At 37.9% G+C, this 26,535-nt stretch overlaps 4 protein-coding genes across 4 annotated transcripts; 3 read left to right on the plus strand and 1 right to left on the minus strand.

Annotated features, from left to right (window-relative positions):
- The first annotated feature begins 1,198 nt into the window (after positions 1–1,198).
- On the plus strand, positions 1,199–5,568 carry LOC137737429 (TORTIFOLIA1-like protein 4). The gene is made up of 5 exons (XM_068476894.2): positions 1,199–2,237; positions 2,406–2,514; positions 2,851–3,437; positions 3,929–4,383; positions 5,163–5,568. Exons 1-5 carry the CDS (start codon positions 1,401–1,403, stop codon positions 5,173–5,175), a joined length of 2,001 nt encoding a protein of 666 aa, XP_068332995.1. The 5' UTR covers positions 1,199–1,400; the 3' UTR covers positions 5,176–5,568.
- Positions 5,569–10,393: 4,825 nt separating this feature from the next.
- LOC137736953 (glycosyltransferase family 92 protein RCOM_0530710-like) lies at positions 10,394–12,874 on the plus strand. Its single transcript, XM_068476280.2, has one exon. It carries the CDS (start codon positions 10,839–10,841, stop codon positions 12,681–12,683), a length of 1,845 nt encoding a protein of 614 aa, XP_068332381.1. The 5' UTR covers positions 10,394–10,838; the 3' UTR covers positions 12,684–12,874.
- Positions 12,875–13,262: 388 nt separating this feature from the next.
- CCB4 (cofactor assembly of complex C) lies at positions 13,263–15,698 on the minus strand. Its single transcript, XM_068476281.2, has 8 exons — positions 15,367–15,698; positions 15,104–15,203; positions 14,958–15,031; positions 14,538–14,722; positions 14,364–14,434; positions 14,160–14,243; positions 13,751–13,905; positions 13,263–13,536 (listed from the first exon to the last, which is right to left on the minus strand). The coding sequence occupies exons 1-7, from the start codon at positions 15,642–15,644 to the stop codon at positions 13,810–13,812; spliced, it is 888 nt and encodes a 295-aa protein (XP_068332382.2). The 5' UTR covers positions 15,645–15,698; the 3' UTR covers positions 13,263–13,536; positions 13,751–13,809.
- A 4,724-nt stretch (positions 15,699–20,422) lies between these two features.
- On the plus strand, positions 20,423–22,201 carry LOC137737878 (transcription factor KUA1). Its single transcript, XM_068477453.2, has 3 exons — positions 20,423–20,838; positions 21,025–21,236; positions 21,618–22,201. Exons 1-3 carry the CDS (start codon positions 20,571–20,573, stop codon positions 22,101–22,103), a joined length of 966 nt encoding a protein of 321 aa, XP_068333554.2. The 5' UTR covers positions 20,423–20,570; the 3' UTR covers positions 22,104–22,201.
- Positions 22,202–26,535: the final 4,334 nt, after the last annotated feature.

Here is a 26,535-nt window from a genome sequence, read left to right on the forward strand (position 1 = left end):
TAGTTTTAGTTTATACCCATATATTAATTTCTTTTTGGGTCCATATTTTTCAAACTTTTATTTGTACTCATTTTTTTTTTAACCTTTTATTTGCACCAATAGTTTGCTAATAATGTACCCATTTTGTCTTTAAAAATGTACCACTTTGTTATATGTAAAATATACCATTTATTATTATTTTTTTTTGTAAGTACCTTTTTTTTTAATGTAAAATGTACCCATTTTCTAATGTAAGAGCTATTAATTTTTTTAATCTGAAATGTACCCATTTTTTTTAATATAAAACTTACCACCTTTTTTGTAAAAAATGTATCAACTTTTTGTATATAAAATGTACCGTATAAAAATTTCCAATTTTTTTTATGTAAAATGTCATTAGTATAAGTAATGACAAATCATGGGTTTTATTTAAATACAATTTATCTTAATGACAAATCATGTCATTAAGATAAATTATAATTTTTTATATAAGTATAACTTATTTTTTTAATATTTTTAATCCCACAAATCTTGATTTTTATTCAAAATCTCATTAATATAAGTAACTACAAATATTAAATTTTAATTAAAATTATAATAACCTACATAGAAATGCATTATGGCATTAATTTCAGGGACTTCATTCAAAAACTGAAAACGAATAAGATTTCAGTAAAAAAACATTGATAAATAGGGACTGCATCCAAAACCATCCTTAAAGAAAATTTCAAATATTAACAATGACATATTGACCGTTTATTATTTAAATATGTTTGAGACTTATTTTTGTAAACTTTAAATACGCTAGGCATGTTTGAGACATACTTTTGTGAGGATTAAAAACGTTTTATGACAATTAAAGTGTTTGCAAAAGCATTTGACAAAAAAGTTTAAAAATTTGTTATAAATCGTAAAAACGTTTTCTAAGAAAGCATAATCAACAAGCACTAAAAAAATTGGATATTTAATAAAAAAATATTTATAATAAAATTAATTGTATTCAAACAATAACTTTTTTATGATGCTCCAGGTTAGAAAATATTTCGTATGTTTTAAAATGTTAAATTTTTATTTAAAAAATATTTCGGAAAAAATTCAGTGCGAGAAGCTTGGTAGTTTTTCTTTTCCCCGCGAAAACAGCGGAAAAAGAAAGAAGTTACCGAGATGTTGACTGTACACGGCCCCTGTACTTAGTCCAGTCGACACTCCTCCCTCTCAAACGTTTAAAAACCCCAGAGACCACTCCAACTGACACATCCCCCATAACTCTGCCGCCAAATCACTCTCCCACCCACACCCACCACCGCGTCAACCGCCTCCCCCTTCATCTCCCCCCATTCCCAATGCCCACAATCTGACCTCCTCCCTCAGTTTTCCAATTCACTGCAGCATTACATCAAACACCTCGCCAGCAATCTTCGATGGCGTCTCTCTCCCGGCGAGCCTCCTTCGGCAGCTCGCCCCAGCCAACCGCCGCATCTTCCACTACGGATCTGAAGCACCGGGTCATCACCTGCCTCAACAAGCTCGCCGACCGCGACACTCTCGCCATGGCCTCCGCCGAGCTCGACTCCATTGCTCGAACCCTCGCACCCGACTCCTTCGCTACCTTCCTCATTTGCATTCACAACACCGACTCTTCCACCAAGCCACCCGTCCGCAAGCAATGCGTTTCGCTCCTCACCCTGCTGTCGAACTCCCACGGCGACGCCCTTGCTCCCTTTTTGTCTAAGATGATCTCCACCGTCGTCCGCCGTCTCCGCGACCCCGACTCCGTCGTCCGATCCGCTTGCGTCGAGGCAGTTTCCGCCATGTCGTCTAAGATCACGACGCCGGCTTTTTCGTCGTCGTTCTTAAAGCCATTGATGGACGCTCTGGCAACGGAGCAAGACTTGAACTCTCAGATCGGCTCGGCGCTGTGTCTGGCCGGCGCGATCGATTCCGCGCCTGACCCGGACCCAGTACAGCTGAAGCGGAGCTTGCAGCGGCTCGGGAAGCTGGCGAAGAGCGAGAGTTTCAAGGCCAAGGCGGCACTGCTGGTGCTTGTTGGGAGCATTGTTGGTGCCGGTGGCGCGTCTAGCCAAGGCGCGTTGGACTGGCTTGTGCCCTGCGGGGTTGAGTTCTTGAGCAGCGAGGACTGGACAGTGAGGAAGGCTGCGGCCGAGGCGCTTGGGAAGGTGGCTACGGTGGAGACAGATTTGGCGCCGCTTTATAAAGCTTCGTGCTTGAATGCCTTGGAAAGTCGGAGATTTGATAAGGTATATTGCCTTCCCTACCTCCCAAATCGGTTGTTTGAGGCTCTGTTTGGTTGCTGAGAAAGGGTAGGAGAAGAGGAAAAGTATTGTGATTTCAATCCTATCAGCTATTTACTTTTCTTTTTCTTAATAATTTTTTGTTGGGATTTTAGTAATTCGTTCTTTTAACAGGTGAAGGTAGTCCGGGAGACTATGAACCAAGCATTGGAGTTATGGAAGGTTCTTCTTGCCGGCGATTCCGAAGAGATTCCTGCTCCAATTCAATCCAGATCTTTAACTGGTAAAGGCTTTTTCTTCGTTTCAGAAACACCAAAATGTAGCAATAAACGCCTGCAACTTCTTTACTTGTTCAGTAATTTGATCAAACGGTTTTAGATTTATGACATGAGAAAGGAAACGAAAAGCGAAATAGAATTTTTTCGCCATGAATCTGAATTCAAAAGCTATTTTTGAAGTATGAAATTGTTGTTACTATGGTGTTAGTTTGTCCAATTTGAGTAAGCTCTGCTGTGGTCTTCATCCTGCTGTATAATCTTTAAAGTTAAACAACTTTAGAACCTGTCTAATGTCATGTAATCTTCTGTTTTCTGATGGATTTTTTTACCTATGGGACCAGATAATGGGATTGGTCGATGCTCTCCTCCGTCATTGAAAAGTTCCGATGATGCCGGTTTTAGGACTCCTCAACCAAAGAAAACAGTCCCCACAAACAGGTCCCCTCCATCAGATGCTTCTTTGGTGACTACAGCTAAAAAGGGAAATCCTTTAAGTAGAAGCGATAGAAACCCAGACGCGGCCGTGTTCTATAAGCAGGACCACAAGAAACCCTCTGATTGGAAAATTGAAATTGCTACGCCAAACTCCCTCTCTTTGACGGTGGCTCATAAGGATGATATTGTTAGGAGTGACTCTAGAGATCCGGATTCAGGAAAGAATGACCACATTGGAAATGGCAAGCCAGAAACTAATCACTTACTCTTTAGTAAGAATCATGGTGAAAAAGTACACAGATTTGGTAGTTTAAAATCTGGGTCACGTGTTGTTCCATTTAATGATGACGAGAACTATGACTCAGATATTGTAGTAGGAAATGCTGCAGAAGAAGTTTATGAGAACCAAAAGGATGCTGAGGATCTCAGTTTGATCCGCGAACAACTTATTCAGATTGAAAACCAGCAGTCCAGTTTATTAAACCTACTCCAGGTAGGTTCCTGATACTTGTTCACCTTTTCTCTCTTAATAAAAATGTAAATTGCACCACAACCCGAGGCATTACTTTCTTATTGTCATCTTTTTTACTTTATCTTTAGGTTGGTGGTGGTGTTATTGTTATTCAAAGACTCAAAGTTACTCTGCCTTACTTCTCATTACTCATTAGGCTCCAACCGCCCCATTGTTGCCTGGTCTTGGCAAACTTAAAATTTGATAATGGGGAATGGGATAGTGCAGGCATTTCTAGTTAGTCTTGTAATCTTAAGTTTTTTTTTGGACGTAGTTTAGTCCTACTATTTATATTGTAGTCTCTGCTTGCTGACTTTGTTAGTCAGTTATTGTATTTTCAAAGTTTCATTCTTAAAAATCGTATCCTGTTGCGAACTTGAGGCTTTAGGACAATATTAAATTATACGTAGTGATGTACAATGTTAAAGAAGCTTCTGGTCTGCTACTGAATCCCCTTTTCCACTTGTATACAGAGATTTATTGGGAGCTCTCAGAGTGGGTTGAATGCTCTTGAGTCACGTGTACACGGCCTTGAGATGGCTCTTGATGAAATATCATACGATTTGGCAATATCAAGTGGAAGGGTCCCAAACACAGAATCTGCAGAAAATACATGCTGCAAGCTGCCTGGTGCAGAATTCTTGAGTTCCAAGTTCTGGCGTAGAACAGATGGGCGATGTACTACTTCAAGGCTCACTTCTGGAACCATTCCCTCACTCAACGCTGTGCCTAACATACCTAACAAAAATACAAGTACTGAATCGTGTACTTTTGACCGTGAAAGGTTTCAGCACCAAAGTAGGGGTGCATTTACTGGTTACTCGGTGGCAGAAATCCAAGATGCTGAGAGGGTTCAAGTTTCCAATGCTAGTTGTTATGATGGGGTATCGCCAACTACTTGTACACCATCAAGGAACCTGAACAAAAGGTAAGGATAACTAATCTTAGCACTTTATCTTTTACTTCTAGTTGTTACATTATATTTTCTTGTCTGCCTATTTACAGACTGGTAGTTTCACTTTTTCGTCATTCATAATTAGCTGGAGTTTCGGTCAAAGTAATTCCCATGCGGAAACTCATAGTGGATCTTTTGCAACACTTTCATGATTCATGAGTATATCTTTCTACTGAAAATGTCAACTTCCCACAAATTTCGTGAAAGCGTTCCAAATTCATCACCTCCAGTGGGCCACTGGCAATCTATGATGCATATTAAGTATCTGTTTACTGCTTTGGTAATATTTTACTGATTACCTCTGAAAGTTGAACAAAATTCTTCCAAGACATTGCAAAACTTTAATAAAGTTATTAGGATTTAAATCCCGCAACCATTTACTGCAATAGTTCTATTTTTTGTTTGTTGAAATTAGATTAAACTGTCGCTACGTTACACACACATTGTTTAGTGAAGGGGAGCCAGATAAAAAGCCTATACCCTTTCCATGTCCTGCCATCATATACAGCTTATCTGTAAAAGAAAATAGGTTCTCAATTCCGCAGCTTCCCACATCGAAGGAAATCAGTCTAGCACAAGTGCGTAAACAATCTTGTGCCTCCCCACCCATTACCTGAAATAGTTTAACTCGTTGGAAGTTTTTTTTTTTTTTAATTTTCTTCAAAACGTAGGAAGTTATGATTGCTTAAAGTTTGTAATGTTCACTTTTTCCTCAAAGAAATGATTTCTAACTCACCTGTCTTCTTTCTCAGATCATCTGCTTAGAGAGAACGAAAGTGGAAATTGTTTGATGGGTCAATTTCGCGCTGGATACAACCATCATACTGTGGGTCATCGAAGGACCCGAACACATTAAATTGAAGGCGGATGCCGATCATGTCGATATGTAGGTGCCCATAATTTATGAGATTTCTAAATCAATGTAGCATTTGATGCACCGGGAGCATAGGGCTCTCCTGCTACATGTTACTCAAGAGTAGTCTTTTATAACATGTGTTCTATTTATTACTAACCTGCACCATTGCCGGTAAAGGGGAGGAAGTTAATCTGTACAGATCCAAGTTTGCTCATCTTTTCTTGGATTGCTGGTACTTGCTGTATATGATCAATAAGTTTTTTTAACGCTATAAATATACAAGTGGTATTGGAAAAGATAAACGCTCTTAATTATTTTCGGCTAGAAATTCAGAAACCTATTAGGACAAAAGAACGCGGGCTGCAAAATTGAAGCATGCCATCTCACACAAAAGCATAAGGTAAAACAATAAGGAGGCCAGCTGGTTTTAGATTCAAGCAATCCGAGCATAGTGGACAATCTACGGTTCATATGGCTGACTCCGATTTGTAGGATAAAATTTGATTGTTGTCGTGGTTTTATAAAAAGCCCATGCATGAACATGATGTAAACAAATAAAGCCCATAAGAGATTAAACAATCTTCTCGCGTTTAGGAATGGCCCAAACAAACACTACAGGTAGGGCTGTTTGGACTTTTAATTTTCCGGTTATAACCTTCTTTTTTTGTTTTAAACAAAAGCAACAGACGAAATTAAACGAGAGCGTGTAGCAGGAGAAAAATGGATGTGTGGTTATTATTTCGCGGGTGTTATAAAATATGGAAGGTTCTTTCGTGCTCAGTAAGGGCAAGTTCTATCTATGGATTCCTATGTGTTTCGAACCGATCGGCAGAGTTGTTGTGGTAAACATGTTTTTGAATGCTTTCATTAGTGTGCCCTAGGCCATAATAAAATCTATGTTAATTAGACAGTCCTATCGAAAATTTTACCCCTAATCCAGGGGTATAACGAAAAATTGAGAAGTTTTGTTTATATGCTGCAGTCACCAAATGTTTTGAGTGCATATAGAAACCTCTTTTATCTCTAGGTGACTAGGTCGGTCAGAAAATGACATAATCATTTTTTGTTTTAAATGATGACACTAGTGAGTTAAATTGTTAGTTGTTAGGAGATAAAGAGATCCATAGAAATCGAACCCATATCAAAAAACATGAACAAGATTACTTCTTACCACTACGAAAAAAACGTCATCTGCAAATTGGCTCTTTTCGACCATTTTGGTGCTGGACCACGCCAGACAGGCTTATCACATACTCACAAACCGTTCACTTGTCCGACTTATAAAAAAAAATTGCAAATATTCTAATATTTTCATAACATGCTCACAGTATAGGACCAAATTTCAATATATATATATATATATATATATAGACACACACACACACTTCCACTGATTAAAAAATATATATATTTCCACTTGAACTGAATTTTTTATTTTTGTTAGAGGACCAATACCTAATTTCATAAACTTTTTGCTTATTGTTTAATTAATAATTGAGCAAGACTTGTTCTTGGTGTAACTAATAGAAAATTAATAATATACCCCAAAATGCCAAATGTATTCGTATCTACGGTCCTATTAATATTAAAAAGGCTATAATACTTACCGTCGTTTTCTAAATTGTTCAAACCTGTCAAGCACCCAAAAGTATTTTCTTAATTTTTAAAAGTTACAAAGAAAAAATAATTGTTTTTGACCCAATTATAATCAAGCAATATTATTATTTTTTCCTGCAATTATATTCAGTATTCAGTGTAGCTAAATGCTACTCATAATGAGTGTTTAAAATATTAATATAAGTGGAAATATCGATATGCAAATTGATGTGAATATAGAGTGAATATATCGATATACAGGTTTTCTTCAACGGAAATTATGAAAATTTGCAATGGGATGTGTATATCATCAACTTATTCATATTTAGTTGAAATTAGAGAAAATTTTCTCAAAAAAAAAAAAAAAAAATCAAAAGTGCAAAATCTGTAATGGATTCTAGCAAAATTTTTATAGTAAATCAGTAAATATCATTGATATTCATTAATTTTTCTATATCTCGCCAATATAGGATGAAGTTTGCGTTTCATGGATATTTTAAACACTGCTCATAATTTGATAGGAAAAGTTTGCTAATGGAGTTGCGTCATGGATTAATTTCCCTTCATTTATCATTAGTTTCTTTCGGCCATCCTTTTTTACAAATGGTTTTATTCGTTGGGTTATGTAATTACTATGTTGAATTAGACCACAAAACCCATCAGAATCAACACTTTAACTTTATGATTTTAGGGTTTGGTTGCATGAAAAGTCCCTGTATTCGAATGTTCTATGGTGCGTTGATAGCCAATGTGAAAGTGAGTGCTTCACACAATTAAGTTATAACTGTTTTGAGATTTAAAATGATTATGTGAGTCTTTCCGTTTCCTAAAAAAGTATGCTGTCGTGACAAAAATACTAATTAATTTTTTTTTTCTTAAAAAAAAAAAGAATTAACAAAAATGCGTAGAAAACGAAAGGTGGAATTCATTTCCCAACTTTTATACAATTTGGTTAACTCCAATTTTCTAAAATGTGTTGCTGACGTTATTGATGTTGTTGAAACTTTCATCTTACCGTTGGTGATTTGTCGTCAATATTATCACTAATAAATTCGACTTCAAACGTGCAAATAACTGCAACGCAAAAGAATTAGTCAAAAATCACGCTTTGTCGTCTATTAAGGGTTCCAAAGATATGTGAATCGTGTTCATTTATCGTATATCATGTAGTTAAAAAATATTTTAAATATTTTTATTTAAAATTAAACACAAACAGTACTTGACAATAACTGATTGCACGATATACGAATAATGAACACGATTTACGGATCCTTAAGATCCTCACCAAAAGGATTCGGAGAGGATCCTGTTGGTCTTTTTAAGTTCAAAATCATTTGGAAGTACTTTTAAAATGATTGAAAGTAGGGATGGGTTCGGTTGGCAAACCATGCCAAATTCCTTATGCCACTTGCCAGCCGCATATACATAATTACCGAAAATCAGTTATTGCTAGCCAACCGTCCTCTTGCGGTTGCCAAAAATCGATTCAGCCAAAATTATTGGTTGGTTCAGTTGGTATATAGCATAATCGGTGGTTTGCAAATAAGGAAAGTGAGGATAATAACCGTAGGTTTGCAAGAGTAAGATCAACATTTGGGTGCTATGAATACAATTACATTTGTGGACAATAACTGTAGGTTTGTTACTTCCAGCGATGACAAGTTGCTTCGTGTATAGGAGTTTGGGATCCTTGTGGTTATTAAGTATATTAGTGAACCTCACATACATTCCATGCCATCAATTTCGCTGCACCCCAATTCCAATTGGCTTGTAGCACAGAGTATGGACAATCAGATTCTGATTTATAGCAATAGGGAGAAGTCAAGCATGTATTTTTTAAACCCTAAAATTAAGGAGTCATTTATTTTCCAAACCCTAAAACTGAGGAGTCAATCATGTAAAAAATACCTAAAATATCTAAATAGAAAAAAAATACATACATATATTGGTAGGTATGGCATACCGCCGGCATACAAAATCAATTACCAAAATCATGCCATTAATTGTCAATTCGGTAAAATGCCAACCAATTATGAAAAAATACCAAAACCATATTATACCATTATGAGCCGACCGGTATGGTTCGGTCGGTAAATCTGGCAAAATTTCCCATCGCCTAATTGAAAGCTCTTTTAGAAAAATGGTTTTCGGTTCTAAAAACACGAAACACATAACTAGTGTGTACATTTTTATGATTCACTTATATTTTTGTTAAGAATTATATTAAAAAATATTTTCATAAAAAACGTTTCAAGTCATTTAAAAACACTTCAAAACAAACTTTTGCTTTGAAGAGAGAATATATGTGTTCCTAAGGGTGCAAGAAATGAATCAAATGGTAGAGAGAAGGGTGGTTCGAATTATCGTGCGAAGCACATGGAATTATGCAAGCTGCTGCTTCATTCGCGGCTCACACGGTTTTATGAAACCCCAAGACCTAACCTTTTGCCAGCTAATCCTCCCTGCCTATTGAGTCTTGACCAAACCCAAAAACTAAAGGAGAAAAAAAAAAAAAGAAAAAAAAAAAGAAAAAGGATACATGCTCTTTTTGAATGAATGTCGACCAGCTCATTAAACAACACATGGACCACCTCTAAAGTCAATGTTATCAACTGCTACAATGGTTGGTAAATACCATATTAGCCTCTTGAGATGTGCTTACGTAAGTGTTAGAATAATTGGGCAGAGTTAAGAGAAATGTCGTATGCTTATACACGTATGTCTTAAATACACAAAGCGAGTGAGAAAGGAAAAACTAGTCTCACTGTCACGCACTCATACGAGTCATATGGATGTCCCATAGAGGCGGAACAAAAAGGAGCGCGGAAAACTAGTAAATGATTGAAATGTATCTGGAATACGAGACGGAACATCATATGTCATAATATAATTGGAGAAAAATTTGTTTTTTAAGTAACCATCCAATTGTGTAACGATATGTTGTATTCCGCCCTGTATTTCGAGCACTCTGAAAAATCTCTCATATTTGACATGCACTGCATACAGTTTTTTAAAATACATTCAATCCAGTACTAGTTAGTTTTCTTAAGAAAATTTAAAATACATTTAGTCTTGTGGAATCCATTTCTTGCTTTTATAGTTCCTCAATCCAAATGGAATACATATTCGGTTAGTCTCAAATAAGGTATTACACTTATATAAACATAATCTTATCGATTATGAGTATCTTAAGGCAATACTGTTTTATTGGGTAATAACTTTCATTTATTCGTTAACCCAATTAAATAGAAGATATGCAAATGAATGAACAGACGGTAAAACATCGTTAATATTTTGATTTTTGATCAATAGAACATCAGTATTTTCTTCTTTCGATCAACAATTCTCATTAACAAAATTTTAAAATTAGAATCTTCTCTAACAAAAACGAAACTGAGTGCCAAGTCGCCTAACTTTACTTATACGTATGTCTTTCATAGTCAATCAAACTTAATTTTTGACCCAAGAAGATAAAGAAAATGTGTAGTTTCCGAGCAACCTCCATGGACGCCTGTCTTCTACCTCACGCCACATATTATTACAAATATTCATATTCCCCTCAGAAAATCAAATCAATCCCCCGAAAAGCGTGCACCTCAAATCCCAATTATTTCGGTCACCCCAAGTCTTCTTCCTGCCAAAAAAATCCCAATTATTTCGGTCACCCCAAGTCTTCTTCCTGCCAAAAAAATCCCTTAACTAATCAACGTCGACAGACTAATCACATAATCCTCCACCATCTCCTCCACCAGCAACCTTACCCATTTGACACCTCATCCACCACCACCAGCCGCCCTTATAGACTCTCTCTGCTCTTTCTCTCTCTCTCTCTCTCTTTCTAAAACCTCCCCCGAAAGTTCCCAAATTCCATAAAACCCACTTGTCGGCAGTAGCAGATCTACAAAACCCACTAATTATTCTCCACCCCCTCCCCCCGCTCTGTTGGACCTTTTCGCACTTTCCGTTTTTAGCAATCATGGACTCGTCAGAGCAGCGCCGCAAGCGGAAGCGCATGGGGAGGTCCTACTTACAGGCGAAGCAGTACTTGTCACTGAGACGACCCTTGGTGCTCTGCTTCTCGTTCTTTATCTTCCTTCTGTTCGTATCGTCCGGCCGCTTCCGCCCGGCGTCGTTTCGGCCAGTCCTAACCGCCTCCTCCACCACCCTCTCCCTCCTGTCCTCCACCGCCAGCAACTCGATACTCGAGTCCTTCGCTGCCCACAGTGAGCACGGCAAAGAGTCGCCGCCGTCGTTTCGAGTGCAAGATCGAATCTTGTTTCCCGATCACATGCTTCTCGTTGTGCCCAATCGGTTCCGCCAAAACGACGAGTTGGAGTGCGTTTACCACAAGCGGTTCAACGGTTCGGATGACGACATTCTTGAAGATAAAGAAAAGAATCAGCAGCTGGATTTTGTGGTTCAACCGGTTTTATCCACCGACGGCTACGATGACTTCCGATCCATCGTCCGGTGTCCGCTGCCGCCGCTCAATTTCTCCACAGCCGTTGATTTGCGACGACGCGGCAGTTACGATACGACGGCTGCGACAAACGGCACGGCTTCTCCATGGGACAAGGTGGTTTATGAGGCGGTTATTGACGGAGACACGGCGGTTGTGTTCGTTAAGGGGCTGAACCTCCGACCGCACAAGAATTCGGATCCGACCCGGCTCAGCTGCCACTTCGGATTGGGGAATTGGGACAAAGACAAAGACCAAAGCGGCTTTGTGCTCACCACCGAAGCCGTCACCGCCGCTCAGGAAGTCGTCCGGTGCCTCCTCCCCCGCACTATCCGTAACCATCCGGATAAGGCCCACGGAATCCGGGTCACTATCGGATACAACACCAGCCACCCCAGAGCTCCAGTCCACGTCACTCTGCCTTCTGTGGCCACAATTCACAATTCCAAATCCCATCCAGTCCAATCCAATCCGAAGAAGCATGAGCTTTGTGTGTGCACAATGCTGTGGAACCAAGCACCGGCGATCAAAGAGTGGATTATGTACCACTCGTGGCTCGGCGTCGAGCGGTGGTTCATCTACGACAACAACAGCGACGACGGGATCGACGACGTCGTTCGAGAGCTCGATTCGCAGGACTACAATGTCAGCAGGCAGAGCTGGCCGTGGAAAAAAACCCAAGAAGCAGGCTTTTCCCACTGCGCTTTGAGAGCAAAAGACGAGTGCAATTGGGTCGGATTCTTTGACGTGGACGAGTTCTTTTACTTCCCGCAAGCTTTCCGACGTGGCAGAGGAGATTATGGTGTTCCGGGGGAGAATTCGCTGCGAAAACTAGTTTCAAATTTTTCAAATTCAGCCACCATTGCGGAGATCAGAACTGATTGCCACAGCTTCGGCCCGTCCGGGCTGAGCTCCCAACCCCCGCAGGGAGTCACGGTCGGGTACACATGCCGGCTGCAGAGCCCGGAGCGGCACAAGTCGATCGTGCGGACGGAGCTGCTCGACGTGACTCTGCTTAATGTGGTGCACCATTTCCGGCTGAGAGAGGGGTACAGGTACCTCAGTGTTCCGGAGGGAATCGCGGTGATCAACCACTACAAGTACCAGGTGTGGGAGACTTTCAGGGCGAAGTTTTTCAGGCGGGTGGCGACGTACGTGGTGGATTGGCAGGAGGATCAGAATAAGGGGTCGAAAGATAGGGCCCCGGGGCTGGGGACGGAGGCGGTTGAGCCGCCCAATTGGCGGCTGAGGTTCTGTGAGGTGTGGGACACCGGGTTGAAGGACTTTGTTTTGGGGTACTTTGCTGATCCTGTGACTAGGTTGCTGCCATGGGAGAAGAAGTCTCTTACTTCTGCAGAGTAAATCACACAGAGCTGCCTTTTTTTTTTTTTTGTTTCCGATTATTCTTTTTTTTTACACGTTCTACACACGAATCGAATTAATTACAGGATTCTTAGAGTGTAAATTTTGCGACAATATCAAATGAATTTTTCCTTTGCTTGTATACAAATTCATTTTTCCCAATCAAATAAAGTGGACTACGGATTTTTTCCTCTCCTGTGCGTCCTTTTATTATGTGTTTTCATGTCATTTAAAGGAAAAGTAATCGCAGGGAACACTAAATTCTAATTGTAATGGTGAGAAAAAACCCCGTCCGTCTCTCTTACGGATTGGTGTGGAGTTGTAGATGCAGCAGTTGACAAAAGCAAATAATGGTTTATGTTTCAAAAGCAAATAAAGGGGTGCGTTTCAAAATTTAATTTAAGCCACTAATTGAATTCAACAGCTGCAACTATCGCTCTGCATCAATCCTCAAGAGAGACAGACGGGGATTTGAATTAGAGTTATCGAAATGAATTTGGAATTGTTTTAGCAGGCAAATTGGAGGCAAAACCACAACGCAAGTACAACTCAGCCAATTGAACATTCTTACTATAGAAATCGAGCAAAATTATGTGCATTACTAATAAAAGTGCGGTTTTGAGTTTAGAATTAGATACAGCTCTGAAGAGTCCGCTTTGTACAAATTCCCAGCAAGCAGCTCCGAAGAATCTGTTCGAAATGCATTGTCGATGATAACTGACTGATAATACAAAGAAACAGACTACATACATTATATATTTGAGGTATCGCAATAGAATTGGAAGGCACGAGAACATGATCTCGATAACCGCCATCCTTCATCCTCTGTACGATAAGCTGTTGCTTGAGGAACCTAAACATGAAAATAAACATCTTGTAATTCAGAGAGAGAGAGAGAGAGAGAGAGACATCGCGCGGTTGGGCATGAGTCGTTTGTGCTGAAATTATGGAGTCTTGCTTGCTTCTCTATGAGAAAGCCTCTGACAAACTTTGTGCCCATATATTGGGTAATAATTTCAAAATTATTATAAGCTATGCGATGCGGTTAAAATAAAAATGAAAAGTACCTGGATAAAGGCTACAGCCGTTGCATAAGGCGATACGATCATTAAGCCTCACAGTTTAATTACTTCAGAACCGGATCTTGTACAGCCAATGGGAGGTTTTCCACGTATTTTGATAGCGTAGAATCGAGCTTCTCTCCGATTAATGAAATCCATGCCTGTTACCATTTCAATTGTTATTGCAATAACTTGATAAATATGAACAAACAGAGCCTAATTGATTACTATGCCAAAGAGTTTGATCAACCGGTCACACGTTATATATTTTTCATTCTGCAGAATGTATATTTGCTGTTATACACTTTGATAAAGATAAACGAGGAAAACTTCAGGAACATTATCTTTTATGCAATAGGCCCTTTGTGAAACCGTGTTACCAAATACAAAATTTTCAAAGTAAAAATGGGCACACCTGATCAGACGATGTGAATCCTCTTACTGTGTCACCACCAATTACAGCAATCCCTTTGTCTCCAAGTGGCTGCAATATTACTGCCTGAAAAAGTTGGAAATCGTGTTTAGCAATCCTTAAAATGCAGATATACACCGTGATTCTTAATCAACAGAATAGTCGAACTTAAGAAAAATGTATATAAAACAACAGACGAAGCTAAACCTGCGTATTTGAAGGCAGAAATGGTAGCTCGGATTTCCCAGGATAAAGATATAGGTTGGCCAAATAGCTCTCTGAAAAAACAAAACAGAATGGCAGTCTTGTTTAGATTGTGAGTTGTGACATGGAAAAAAGTCGAAGAACTTAGACAACATGTAGTCGTTGGCAGGTACTTACGAACTCCTGATTTCATAACCCCTCGATAGAGTGATCCTTGCATCAGTTTATCAGCATCCACATCCACAGCCTTTCCATCACCATTGGAAAATTCGGCTGCAAAACCAATCTGAAGGATACATCTGCCATCATAAACTATAACTAGAGACCGGCAGCATGTCACGCTGGAGAGAGATTCCCATGCCCTGAAAATAAGAAACGAAAAACAACAATTAACCAGCCATACTCAGATTAGCAAAGTGCTTATTTCTTAATCCGCCAATCGCAACAAATAACCTACATTTCCCCCTCTCTTAACATCAATGTTTTGGTTTCGGCTTTATAAAACAGAATTTCGCGCTACAAATTGAAAACACATTGAACTGCCGACGATGGCGAAAAGGGTATCAACATTGCTATATACATGTGCTAATGCATTACCACAACAACTCAGAAAGTAGAGTCTTGGGAAGATTCGGATGCATCTGCTCGCATTCGACCCCTTCCGGACTCACCTGAAATTAAACCCTAAACATATTAGCACTAATTCATTTGAAAAAATGGGATCAATCAGCTAATTTTCTGACCTTAGATATAGATTTTGGCCTGATCGACAGCCACACCAAACCTGCTAGTATGTTGGTCACGGCCAATCCCAACGTCAATAAATCAGCTCTGGACTGTGAACTACAAATTAAACATAATTTCACATGATTAATTAACCACTAATTAAGCTCCCTAATCAAATTGCCTAAACAGTAACTGAGAAATGAAGCTTCAAAATTCTGCAAATTGCATTGAAGTGGCAGTGGTTGTAATTAAGCAGAGAGAAATGCTTTTGCGCGCTTACCTACTGGCGTCAGCGACGAGAGCGATGTCCGAAACGGTGCGGTTGAAGAGGACGGCCATGAGAGAGGCGCCGCCGGCGTATATCGGCAAGCTACGAGCGGCGTCGTCGTTGTTGGAGACCCAATCGGCGACCCAATTTCTCTTGGGCTTTGGGCCTCTGTAACGAGTGTCTGAATTCGACGCCCTGATGCTGCGCGGGAAAGCGGGGACGAGACGACGTCGGAAAGGGCGTTTTGGAGTCCATGGAATTGGACTGCGGACAAGGCTTCCCGCTTCCATCGAAATCTGTGGAATAGGTGACGTGGCGCTGATATTTGATATTTTGCTTTGGATTGGAAACGGCCTGTCGTTTAGCTGAATTTTGTAGGCATGAAGGACAAATAGATTTGTGACTTTTGTTGACTTTAGGACTTGGACTTGGATTATAGCAAAGCCGCACTAACTTTGGGTTTTAACAAGGCCCGTAATTCAACCCATTTTTTTGGTCACTAGCCCATAATTCTAACTTAGACACATTCGTTTCGTTTGGTACAACGGACTGGATTGGAATAATAGAACTCTCAAAATTTAAGGCACATTAACAATAGAGAATAATGATTTCATTTTAAAGGGGTTAAAAGAGGATTAGATATGAAAGAATTTCTCCTTTCCAATCCTATTATTTTAAGGAGAATTGAAATGAATTGATTTTCTTCTTGAGTAATTCTTCTTCTGCCTCTAATTTGGTCACAATTTTTCATTTCTTCTTTTGTCATACCTTGAAAATAGTGTTTTTTTTTCTTCATCCTAATCCACCACGAGGCCACTAGTTGTAGCTATTTTTACCATACCAAGCGATAGAAGATGTCTTCGAAAATAGTTAAAATATATTTCTTAATTGTTTCGTTTTTGTTTTTAGTTTTGAGATAAAGGGAAAGTTAGGAGAATAAATAATGAAGAAGGTAGTGCGAGGGAGATGAAGAAACGAATAATGAATGATTACAGAACGTTAAAAATAAAACTAATATAAAACAGTTTTCTGTTTTTTGTTTGTGGTTTTTGTTTTGTATACATTTCTTCTACATCTTTCAATCACGTTCCGCTTCACTCTTCTCCAACCACGTTTTCCTCATATATTTTTTCCTATTTTAAACACAACAACTAAAAATACAAAAATTAAAACTGAAATAGTTATCAAACCCTCCTCAATATCATCACTCTTCAAATCAATTCACAATTCCCTAGTTGTTATCTTGCAGCTTTGGGTGTAATATACAAATGGATGGAGGTACATCGTCGCATTAATATTATCCCCATGCACATGCAAACTATGAGAGCCATCGACTCCCCGTCGGAGTGGATCAACACGTTTATGGTCAAATTTCAATATCTGAAAGGTCGGCCCTCTTGAAATCTGGGGACATAATAACTAGAAGACTGAAGACTTGAAAAGAGTTTTGGTCCTAAAACTCGTTTTGTACGTTACGTTATTTTCATACTTTGTAGGGCCTACGTCCGGCATGATGTTGCAGACTTGCTTGGCACCAAGTATCAAACCATGACCATCCGTACACTGGTATTTCTCTTGTTTTTCTGCTAATTAAACTATCTGAACTGCACACCTATTTCTTGAAATGAATGGCAACGAATCCAATGGTAATGCATGTAGTTAATTAACAGTTGATTAAGGAAGTTTAACTCTAAATTAGCTTGACAGTATTAGTTTGTATGATTAGGGTTTCCTTATCGTTAAGAAACTAGTTTAGACAACACTTGCATCATTGCTAATAAATTTTATAGAGCTTTCTGTAATTTGTGATGGATATTGATAATATTAATTTTCCTTAATCATGTTCATGTTTTACAAAGATTTTGTTTAGGTTAGTTGCTCATGAGATTTTTAACTTTGACGAGACGGTAAGAAATCTTCGTATGTGTAAAGCTAAGCAATAATAAAATTTCACACGCACATAAGCAATTCACCAAAATAATTGCTCGAATTTAGCTTTCGTTGACCAAAAATTTTATCATGGAAATAAGCGATCGACCGGAAAATATGGTTTAGTTTAGCCTTCACTTTCAATTGTAAATTACATAGAAGAACAAGTTACAAAGAAATAAAAAAAATATGTTTTGACTAATAATCCAATCTAATTTGTTAGGTTGAAGACATCGATCGCTGCGGTTGATCTATGGTGGCTTTAGAAAAAATCATTTTCTCCGATGCTGTTGTTAGCCAATCTCAAGACATGTTGTCCTTATCAAAGATGATACCAAACACCAATCAGTGGATTGAATGGCCAATCAAAGTCAGAAAAACTTATCCCAAACGCGGATATGTAATATGAGATGCTCCTTGTCTTCGTTTGATAAGGACCACTGCTTACCCTACAGGCTACACCGGCACAATTCTGTGCCTTATTGCCAGTTTATTTATTTGCCACTTTGTACTAAATTTAATGATTTTTTTTTATTTGTGTGTGAGCTTTTTTACTTTCGGTTCTCGGGTATGGTAAGTTCCAATCAATACTTGTACTTTTTTAGTATAAATACATCGTTGTAAAAAAAAAAACATTATTAACTATGAACTAAAACTACGGAAATAAATAAAAGTTTAGGTTATCATTACCTATTTTTTATTCGAACGATATAATTCTAAATTACGAATAGGAAATTCAAGCTTAGATGAAGAGCAATTATTAAGTTGAGGTCTGCAACGGAGCAATTATTATTAGCTGGTTGATTTTGACTTAGGAGGACTAACTCCGAGAGTCATGGAGATATTGTAGCTGCCTGTTTCTTGCTTAGGGTTTTGATATTTGTATTCTATCACGTGATATACGTGAGAACAGGGTCTATCATGATGTGAACATAACTATTTTATGTCTGCGTAGTGCAGTCAACAGATTGGACGGTAGGAGGTCTCTTTAAATAATAGTCTTCATAATTCTTTATCTTCGTTCTTCTGTTTTTTCAATTACTTTGGTTTTTAATTGTGTACTTCTCTCCTCATATTTGTTTAGATAACATGATCAGTAATACAGAGACTTTTATTTAACTATTGAATCTAATTTAAGAGCCTTTTTTTTAGTTATAACTGTTGGTTCAAATTTTTGTGCAATACGAGAGAAAAACTTGATTATATATATGCATGTATTATGCTAAGGTTGAGTCCCTTTTTTTCTGTTCATGTTGTAAACCACATAAAAAAGAATCAATCAACTCAACTATTATATACAATTTTTTTTTAACAAAATGATAACGTTAATGATTTAAATTGTTAAATGTTAAGTGATCGATGAGAATCGAGCATGCATTGTGATGCACAGTTACTATATCCAATCGGTGATATGCATGTTTTTATTGATTTTTAGTTTGGGGAAACTGAATAATCAAGGAGGAAGCTAGGAACAAAAGTCACAATATGTAACTAACAGTTGGAGAAACTGGGTGTTGAAGAATGAAAGTTGCACTTGCAGCCGCCGCTGCATTGCCTGGGCTCCACGTACACATCGAGTCACTGCATGTGACTGCAGAAAAATTGAGGAAGAAAACAAGATGCAGACGGAACACAAAACACATGCACCTAATGAAAAAGCTCAACGTAGATAAAAGGATAAAACGAATCAAATGCTTTGAAAAGCAGCGCAACACATGCTTCCAAAGAGACAGAGCACCTATAAAATGACATGCCCTCTTCTGCTTTGTAAAACCGCCTAATCAGCACACACTCACAACCTCCTATGAATTCGTCACACAGACAAGTGGTATTATTAATCCGTGCGACCGAAATGCTACTTGATATGCCACCTAGTTAAGTTAAGGTATCTAATGAACATATATAGAGTGGTAATATAATAATATCATGTGCAAATGTTACACTATGACTGAAAAACTTCATGATGTTGTGCAAACTATTACTCACGTGGCCTCACATGGTTGGGTATGAGAGCTTATAGTGGACGAACTTTTGAGTCTCACTCACCAATAGAAAAGCAGGACAAAAATAGGGAGAAAGTAATGGATAAAAATAGGAAATGGAAAGCAAAAGGGCATCCGTCCACCACCACCAAAGAGGTGCGTAGCCACATACGAAGGTCGAGGTTAAATACCGAAGTCTTGTCGTGGAAGGTGATGAGTGGGGTCCAGGCTTTACTTATGATCCACAACCACGTCCCACGCCACCACCAAAATCCACCACCATCACCATGGTCCATGACTGATATCGATTCCAACGAACGACCTGAATGACGTGAAGGCATTGAGACAACGATGTCTTTGTCAAAGAGCCATCGAATATGCCCAGTCGACGGTGCACAAATCACTTTGCTCCTCCACCAACGCTTTTTACCATTAAGTTATTAACAATAATTTTATGTTGAATTATTTTATGCAAATATTTGTCTACACGGTCTTCATTAACAATAATACTTATTGTAGCTACGATAATATAAAATTATAGCACAGATTAATTAACAAGACAACTAAAATATATGTAACGAGAACGCATAGGATTTCTTGGATAATATTTTAAATGGATACAACTTGAACTTATGAACGTCTTTATGACTGACATCAGTTTCCTTATATAATATATAATTTTATTTCTATTCTAAAAAAAATGTAAACTCTAATATGACATTAATTTGTGAACATATATAACAGGTTAGATTGTTTAACAGATAGTAATTTTGTAATTTTTATTTTTACAATTCGAATTCCTGTTGCTGTTAACAAAAAATGACAATATAAGGTGGAGAATTAACATATGTCCGATTTTACTTCAATACTCTAGCGGTGCATAGTAAAATTTCCTGGAGTTCCACAAGAGAATTTTTAGTATGTCCAGAACAAGGAGTGTTACACTACGTATTACTATACAAATGGTAAGATATTTGTGTTAAAAATTTGAACAACTTACAAAATAAAACTTTTACCATTTATATAATAAAATATGATGTACCACCAGTGTTACGAGTGTAATAAAAAATTTCTTTTAGTTCCCTCTCCGTGTTCGTACACAGAAATATTAAAATATACGCAAAACGCAGGGTTATTATTTAGAGCTGCAACTCCCTATATACGAACCACAGCAGCCCTCATTTTTCTCTTTCATTACACAAACCAATTTCCTGTTCCCAGATTATTACCTTTTTCTACCTTTCTTTCTTGCCTGCCTTATTGAAACACCGGCGACAACAAACGTGTGAGTCGTGAGAGAAGATCATGTCTCGCACGTGCTCTCAGTGTGGGAACAACGGCCACAACTCCCGCAAATGCACGGATGTCAGCGGCGGAGGCTGTGGTGGCCCGACCACCGAAAATGGCATCATGCTTTTCGGTGTTAGAGTCACGGAGGGAAACGCGTTCAGGAAGAGCGTCAGCATGAATAACTTGTCCCAGTGTGGGCGGCAGGCCGACACAAACGCCGAAGCGGGTTACGCTTCCGACGACGTCGTCCACGCCTCTGGACACCGCCGCGAGCGCAGGAGAGGTATGTAGTACTCGTGGACTTATTTTTAAAATTTTTTTATTAGAGCGAGAAATCGAAGTTGAAATCTCATGCGCAAGCGTCTTGCTGATCTAATCTGGAGTTTAATTATCTTAATTTTTCATTTATTTTGAATTAATTATCTTTACTTGACTAATTGTTGGATTGGTTGGTTTTTGATATGGGAAGGTGTTGCGTGGACGGAGGAGGAGCACAAGCTGTTCTTGGTGGGTTTACAGATGGTAGGGAAAGGAGATTGGAGGGGGATATCTAGGAACTTCGTGAAGACTCGTACGCCGACTCAGGTGGCGAGTCATGCTCAAAAGTACTTCCTCCGGCGCAACAACCATAACCGACGACGCCGCAGATCTAGTCTCTTCGACATCACCACCGATACCCCCGTATGTACTATTAATATTATAATCGTAGTTAATTGTAATTTAGCATTTTAATTACCTTAATCTTAGTTCATGCCTATTAAGTTATTTCCATGAGTTTGATTTGTCTTTTGTACTTTTACAAGGAAAATTTATGTTGTCAGATTTTGAATATAAAATAAAATTTTGCATTAATATAGGGTTTAGATTTATAGTTTGACAATATAATTAAAATTAATTTGACATTGTAGCAATTTTTCTACGTTCACATATATCATTGTTAGCCATGAGTCACGATCAAGTTTGATTACTTTCTTTTCGTAGATTAGAATAATTTATAATATCACTTTTGTTAAAAGAAAAAGCGATGGATTATTATTAACTATGTATTTTAAATATGTGCAGTTGAATTCATTGATGGAAGAAGATCTAGGCGAAACCTCACCATCAGTTGTACCAGTATTGCCATTCCCACCACAGCCACACTCTAATTTGGGTTGCAATATTCTTGGAGGGTTTCCAGTTTCGACTTTTCCCGCAGCCCTACCTGTCACTGGTGAAGGCTCACCAATACAAAGTAAGCTGATATCATCAGGATTAAACATGAAGTCATTACAAGACATGCAGCAGAGCCAGACAAAAGTCTCACAAACAACTACTAGGCCCATCCGTCCGATCCCACTTCATCCTCCGGTTGTCCCTCCATCTTCTAAACTGGCCGGTTTTAACTTGAAGAATAAGTACTCATCGTCACCCACCAGAGACCCACTGCCATTGTCTCTGAAGCTCTCTACGACTCCATCCGAGGAGCAATCGCCCACGACGACGTCGCATTCGTCTACGTTTCAAGCCATGTCTAGCGGCACTGATAGTATCATTAGCGTTGCTTAAATTAATTATTGAGCAATTTGAACTCCATGTATGTCCTACGTGTTTATTATATATATACGGCCGGCTAAAGCAGCATGGTGGGAAATGGAAATTAATTATGTGGTGGCCCGAGATTAGATCGATCAGTGAGATAATTAGGGGGCAAAAGGGATTAGGGATCGGGCTATACACATCACTTTGTTACTTTATTTTCTACAATTCATTTGATCTGGTCATAAAAAATTAAAAGAAGTATTTTCAAAGTAAAAAGATGTGTGTGGATACTGGATAGCACTTTATGTAGCTTGGTAATTAGGTGATTAATTTGCCTATTTTTTACTGGATGGTTGGGTTTAATTTATATAGAGTTAGAACAAGATATGTGATGTCGATTTCAGTATTCTCGCTGTGGTGGGGATTCTTGTGGTTGATTTTTGTCTGGTTCCTTTTGGGCAATGGCGGAGCTATAAATTTTTCTCTGGATGAGTTAGCTTAAAGATTTAAATTATTATAAACAAAGAAACTTGATACTATATTTTGTATGGTATCAGCCAGCTTAAGAAAATTTTCACAAAGTGAGCCAAGAGCTTTCGTTATTCAAACAAATTCAAACTTGTATGTGTACAAAAAGTGATGGTTTATAAACTGTATTATATAATTAAATCAAAATAATTTAAATCAATGACTAAATATGATAAGTTACATTCGAAAAACAATAAAAATTACATATTTTTCTACCGAAACTACCTGGGCTAGCCTAGGTAGCCCTTAATATGGCTCGTGCTTTTGGGTTCGAATGATAAAAAGCAGCAGGTGCGCACTGTTCTTTGGTCCTCTGACTGGGATTGCAGGATCCTTTGCAACTTGAAAATTTCAACTTGTTGGCTAGCTAGCAAAAGAATATCTGAGTATTCGATCTGTTTAATTTTGTAGCCAGCTAGCAAAAGAATATCTGAGTATTCGATCTGTTTAATTTTGTAATATATATATATATATATATAAACGTTCTCTGTATCTTCGGATAATTAAAAAATGCATGAATACTAATAATTTAATTTGGTTTGATATTAATTAATAATAATAGATGAATGTGGCTTTAGTGTTTAATCTTTACCGTTTATATTTGACAAAAAAAAAAAAACATCTCTACCAATTTTTGGTCACCAAATGAGTAATTTGTAATATATAATTTGTTTGGTTTAATTTTCTTCTTTTTATTTAAAAATTAGGTCTAGAAATCTTTTTTGTTCAATCATTCATATAAAACTGAATCGATGAACTAGTGCGCATAACAAATATTAAAATCAGGGTTCGAATGATGAGTGATTTTCTTGCAATTTCTTGTGTGATTATAGATGATTGGTATATTATTAAGGATAATCTCTCAAATCAATCAATTAATCCACTTGGCAAAACACACACCAATAAATATTTGACATTGAAGGAAAGTTGGTTGCCAAGAAAACAATTCCTTCAGTTTGCAGGCAATATGAATTTCATCACACCGGTTGATACGACACGTTTAATCATTCAAATATATCAAATTTGAAAATGTGGTCACTAAATGAAATCTTGGTCATGTTAAAACCTTAAAACGGAAGACATAGCTTCACTGCATCAATACTTAAAAGAATAATACTTGTATCCTTTATTGGGGATGAGTTAAATAATTTACCATAGAAATTTCATCATCTGAATCGTTCAATTTCTTGATCATCATATCTATAATTGTATCCGAATTTTTGTAGGAATAAATTTCAAATCATGATTAAGAGATCGAATAGTTCCAACGATGAAATTTCTGCTATAAAACTAAATTATTTGCAAGTAAAGAAATGAATTCATCCTGAAAAAGAATAAGTATGTTATCCTTTAAATATTGATTCGGGTAAGGTGGGAACCAATCAAAAAGTGAGGTTTTATACAATCACCATACTGCTCTTTAATAAATCTATTATATATAAAGCTGGAAGGCTCTTTTGGTGTTACGGCTTCGACAAAAAAATTAGAATCAAATTGCCCATCAGCCAAAAAAAAAATTCACAAGCAATCCAATATAATATCTCAAATCATGCAAGGGTAATTTGGTAATTTGATCATCATAAAATATAATATAAATATAAATGGGGAGAGAGAAAAGAATAAAAAATGAAAGGGAAGAGAGAAAATAATAAGCAAAGAGTAATATTATTCATACCATGTTTTTCTAACACATTTCTATACCACCTTAGGTGCATCTGATGTGGACAGCCACATCATTTGAAAGATTTGCAAAACTCAAGGAAAGAAAGCAGAAAAACTCATTGCATACCACAATCGTTATTTAATTAACTAATTTTTCTTAATTATTAGTTTATTAAATAATGAACTAAATTTAAAAATCTGATTAATTCAAATGATGTGGCTGTGACATCCCACATCGCCCAGGGGAGTGATCCTTATATGTATATTCTCATCCCTACCTAGCACGAGGCCTTTTGGGAGCTCACTGGCTTCGGGTTCCATGGAAACTCTGAAGTTAAGTGAGTAGCGCGCGAGAACATTCCCAGGATGGGTAACCCATCGGGAAGTTTTCGTGTGAGTTCCCAGAAACAAAACCGTAAGGGAAGTTTTCGTGTGAGTTCCCAGAAACAAAACCGTAAGGGCGTGGTCGGGGCCCAAAGCATTGTCACATCCCCGCCCATGGCGGAACCACTTCCCGGGCCCGCTCCACCACCATAGCACGATATTGTCCGCTTTGGGCCTCGACCACGCCCTCACGGTTTTGTTTCTGGGAACTCACACGAGAACTTTCCGATGAGTCACTCATCCTGGGAATGCTCTCCCACGCTACTCGCTTAACTTCGAAGTTCCCATGGAACCCGAAACCAGTGAGCTCCCAAAAGGCCTCATGCTAAGTAAGGATGAGAATATACATATAAGGATCACTCCCCTGGGTGATGTAGGATGTCATAATCCACTCCCCTTAGGGGCCAGACGTCCTCGTCGGCACACCACGGTCAGGGTTAGGCTCTGATACCAATTGTCATATCCCAGCCCGGGTAGGACCACTTCCCCGGCCCAACTCCACTGTAGCACGATATTGTCCGCTTTGGGCCCCGGCCATGCCCTCACAGTTTTGTTTCTGGGAACTCACACGAGAACTTCCTGATGGGTCACCCATCATGGGAATGCTCTCGCGCGCTACTCGCTTAACTTCGGAGTTCCCATGGAACCCAAAGCCAGTGAGCTCCCAAAAGACCTCGTGCTAGGTAGGGATGAGAATATACATATAAGGATCACTCCCCTGGGTAATGTGGGATGTCACAGTGGTTGTCCATATCAAATGCCACCTAAGATGGTATGAAGATGTGGTACAAAAACATAATATGAATAGCATTACTCATAAGCAAATGACAAAGTTAATGGTACCCACGTGATGGGGAAGAAAAATATAATAAAAAATAAGAAAAATCATGAATGATGTGTTCAAAACATCTTAAGAGGCGCGTAGCATCGGTGATAAAAAAAGAAAATAACGAAATAGAAAAAATATTGAAGCAATTCACGCATATAAATACATTTAAAATGTCTAAATCCCGTGTAGCGCTGTGATTCAAAAGCTGCATTTTGCATGCGGTTGTTTATTAAATATTATTTCTCAAATTTTAAACACTTAAGAGGTGCGTAGTGCCAGTTATAAAAAAATCTCTTGCACACGCATAATAATATGATTCAATTCATTGTCAAATGATCAATTTTTTTTTAACAAACGATGTTATCTACACTATGTGGTGGGAGTGGGCTTAACCTCACAATGGGCTAGCAATCAATTTTTTATTAAATATTATTTTTTATAATTTTAATGTAAATTCAATAAAATATAAATGAAAATTAAAATACCGTTTTTTTTAATATGGATTCAGCTACTTTGATTAGTTAAAATATCGCTTTTAGTAAATGTATTTATTATTTATTTTCATCTACATTAATAAATATTTTAAAATATATAAATCGCACGTAGTACATCGTGATGGAAAAAATGTCATGCATGGAGGCTAGTCTATTTTAAGTTGTTGAGCTAATGAGATGTCAACGGTTTTCTAGGCAAAAAGTTGGCTAGTCTATTTTAAGTAGTTGAGCTAATGAGATGTCAACAGTTTTCTAGGCAAAAAGTTATGTTGATAATAGTATAAATAATTTTAATTTTCTGCTGAACAACAGGTAATTAAATAGGTGAGTTTTTTTTTTTAGTACATTGTTATTTTTACACTGAGAAGAGAAGGAGTTCAGCTAAGTCACACAATGCGTAGTTTAATTTGGTATCTAATTCGTCATACACAAGATTCGAATATAGGACCTCTTATTTAGGAGTGAAGAGGAATATCACTGGATCGTAATATTAAGGGGCAATTAAATAGGTAATTACAAGTGTGATTCCAAACTTATCTTTATATACACACACATGCCCTTT

Source organism: Pyrus communis, chromosome 13 (genome assembly GCF_041283825.1).
Source record: "Pyrus communis isolate YQ-2024b chromosome 13, ASM4128382v1, whole genome shotgun sequence".
NCBI lineage: Eukaryota > Viridiplantae > Streptophyta > Magnoliopsida > Rosales > Rosaceae > Pyrus > Pyrus communis.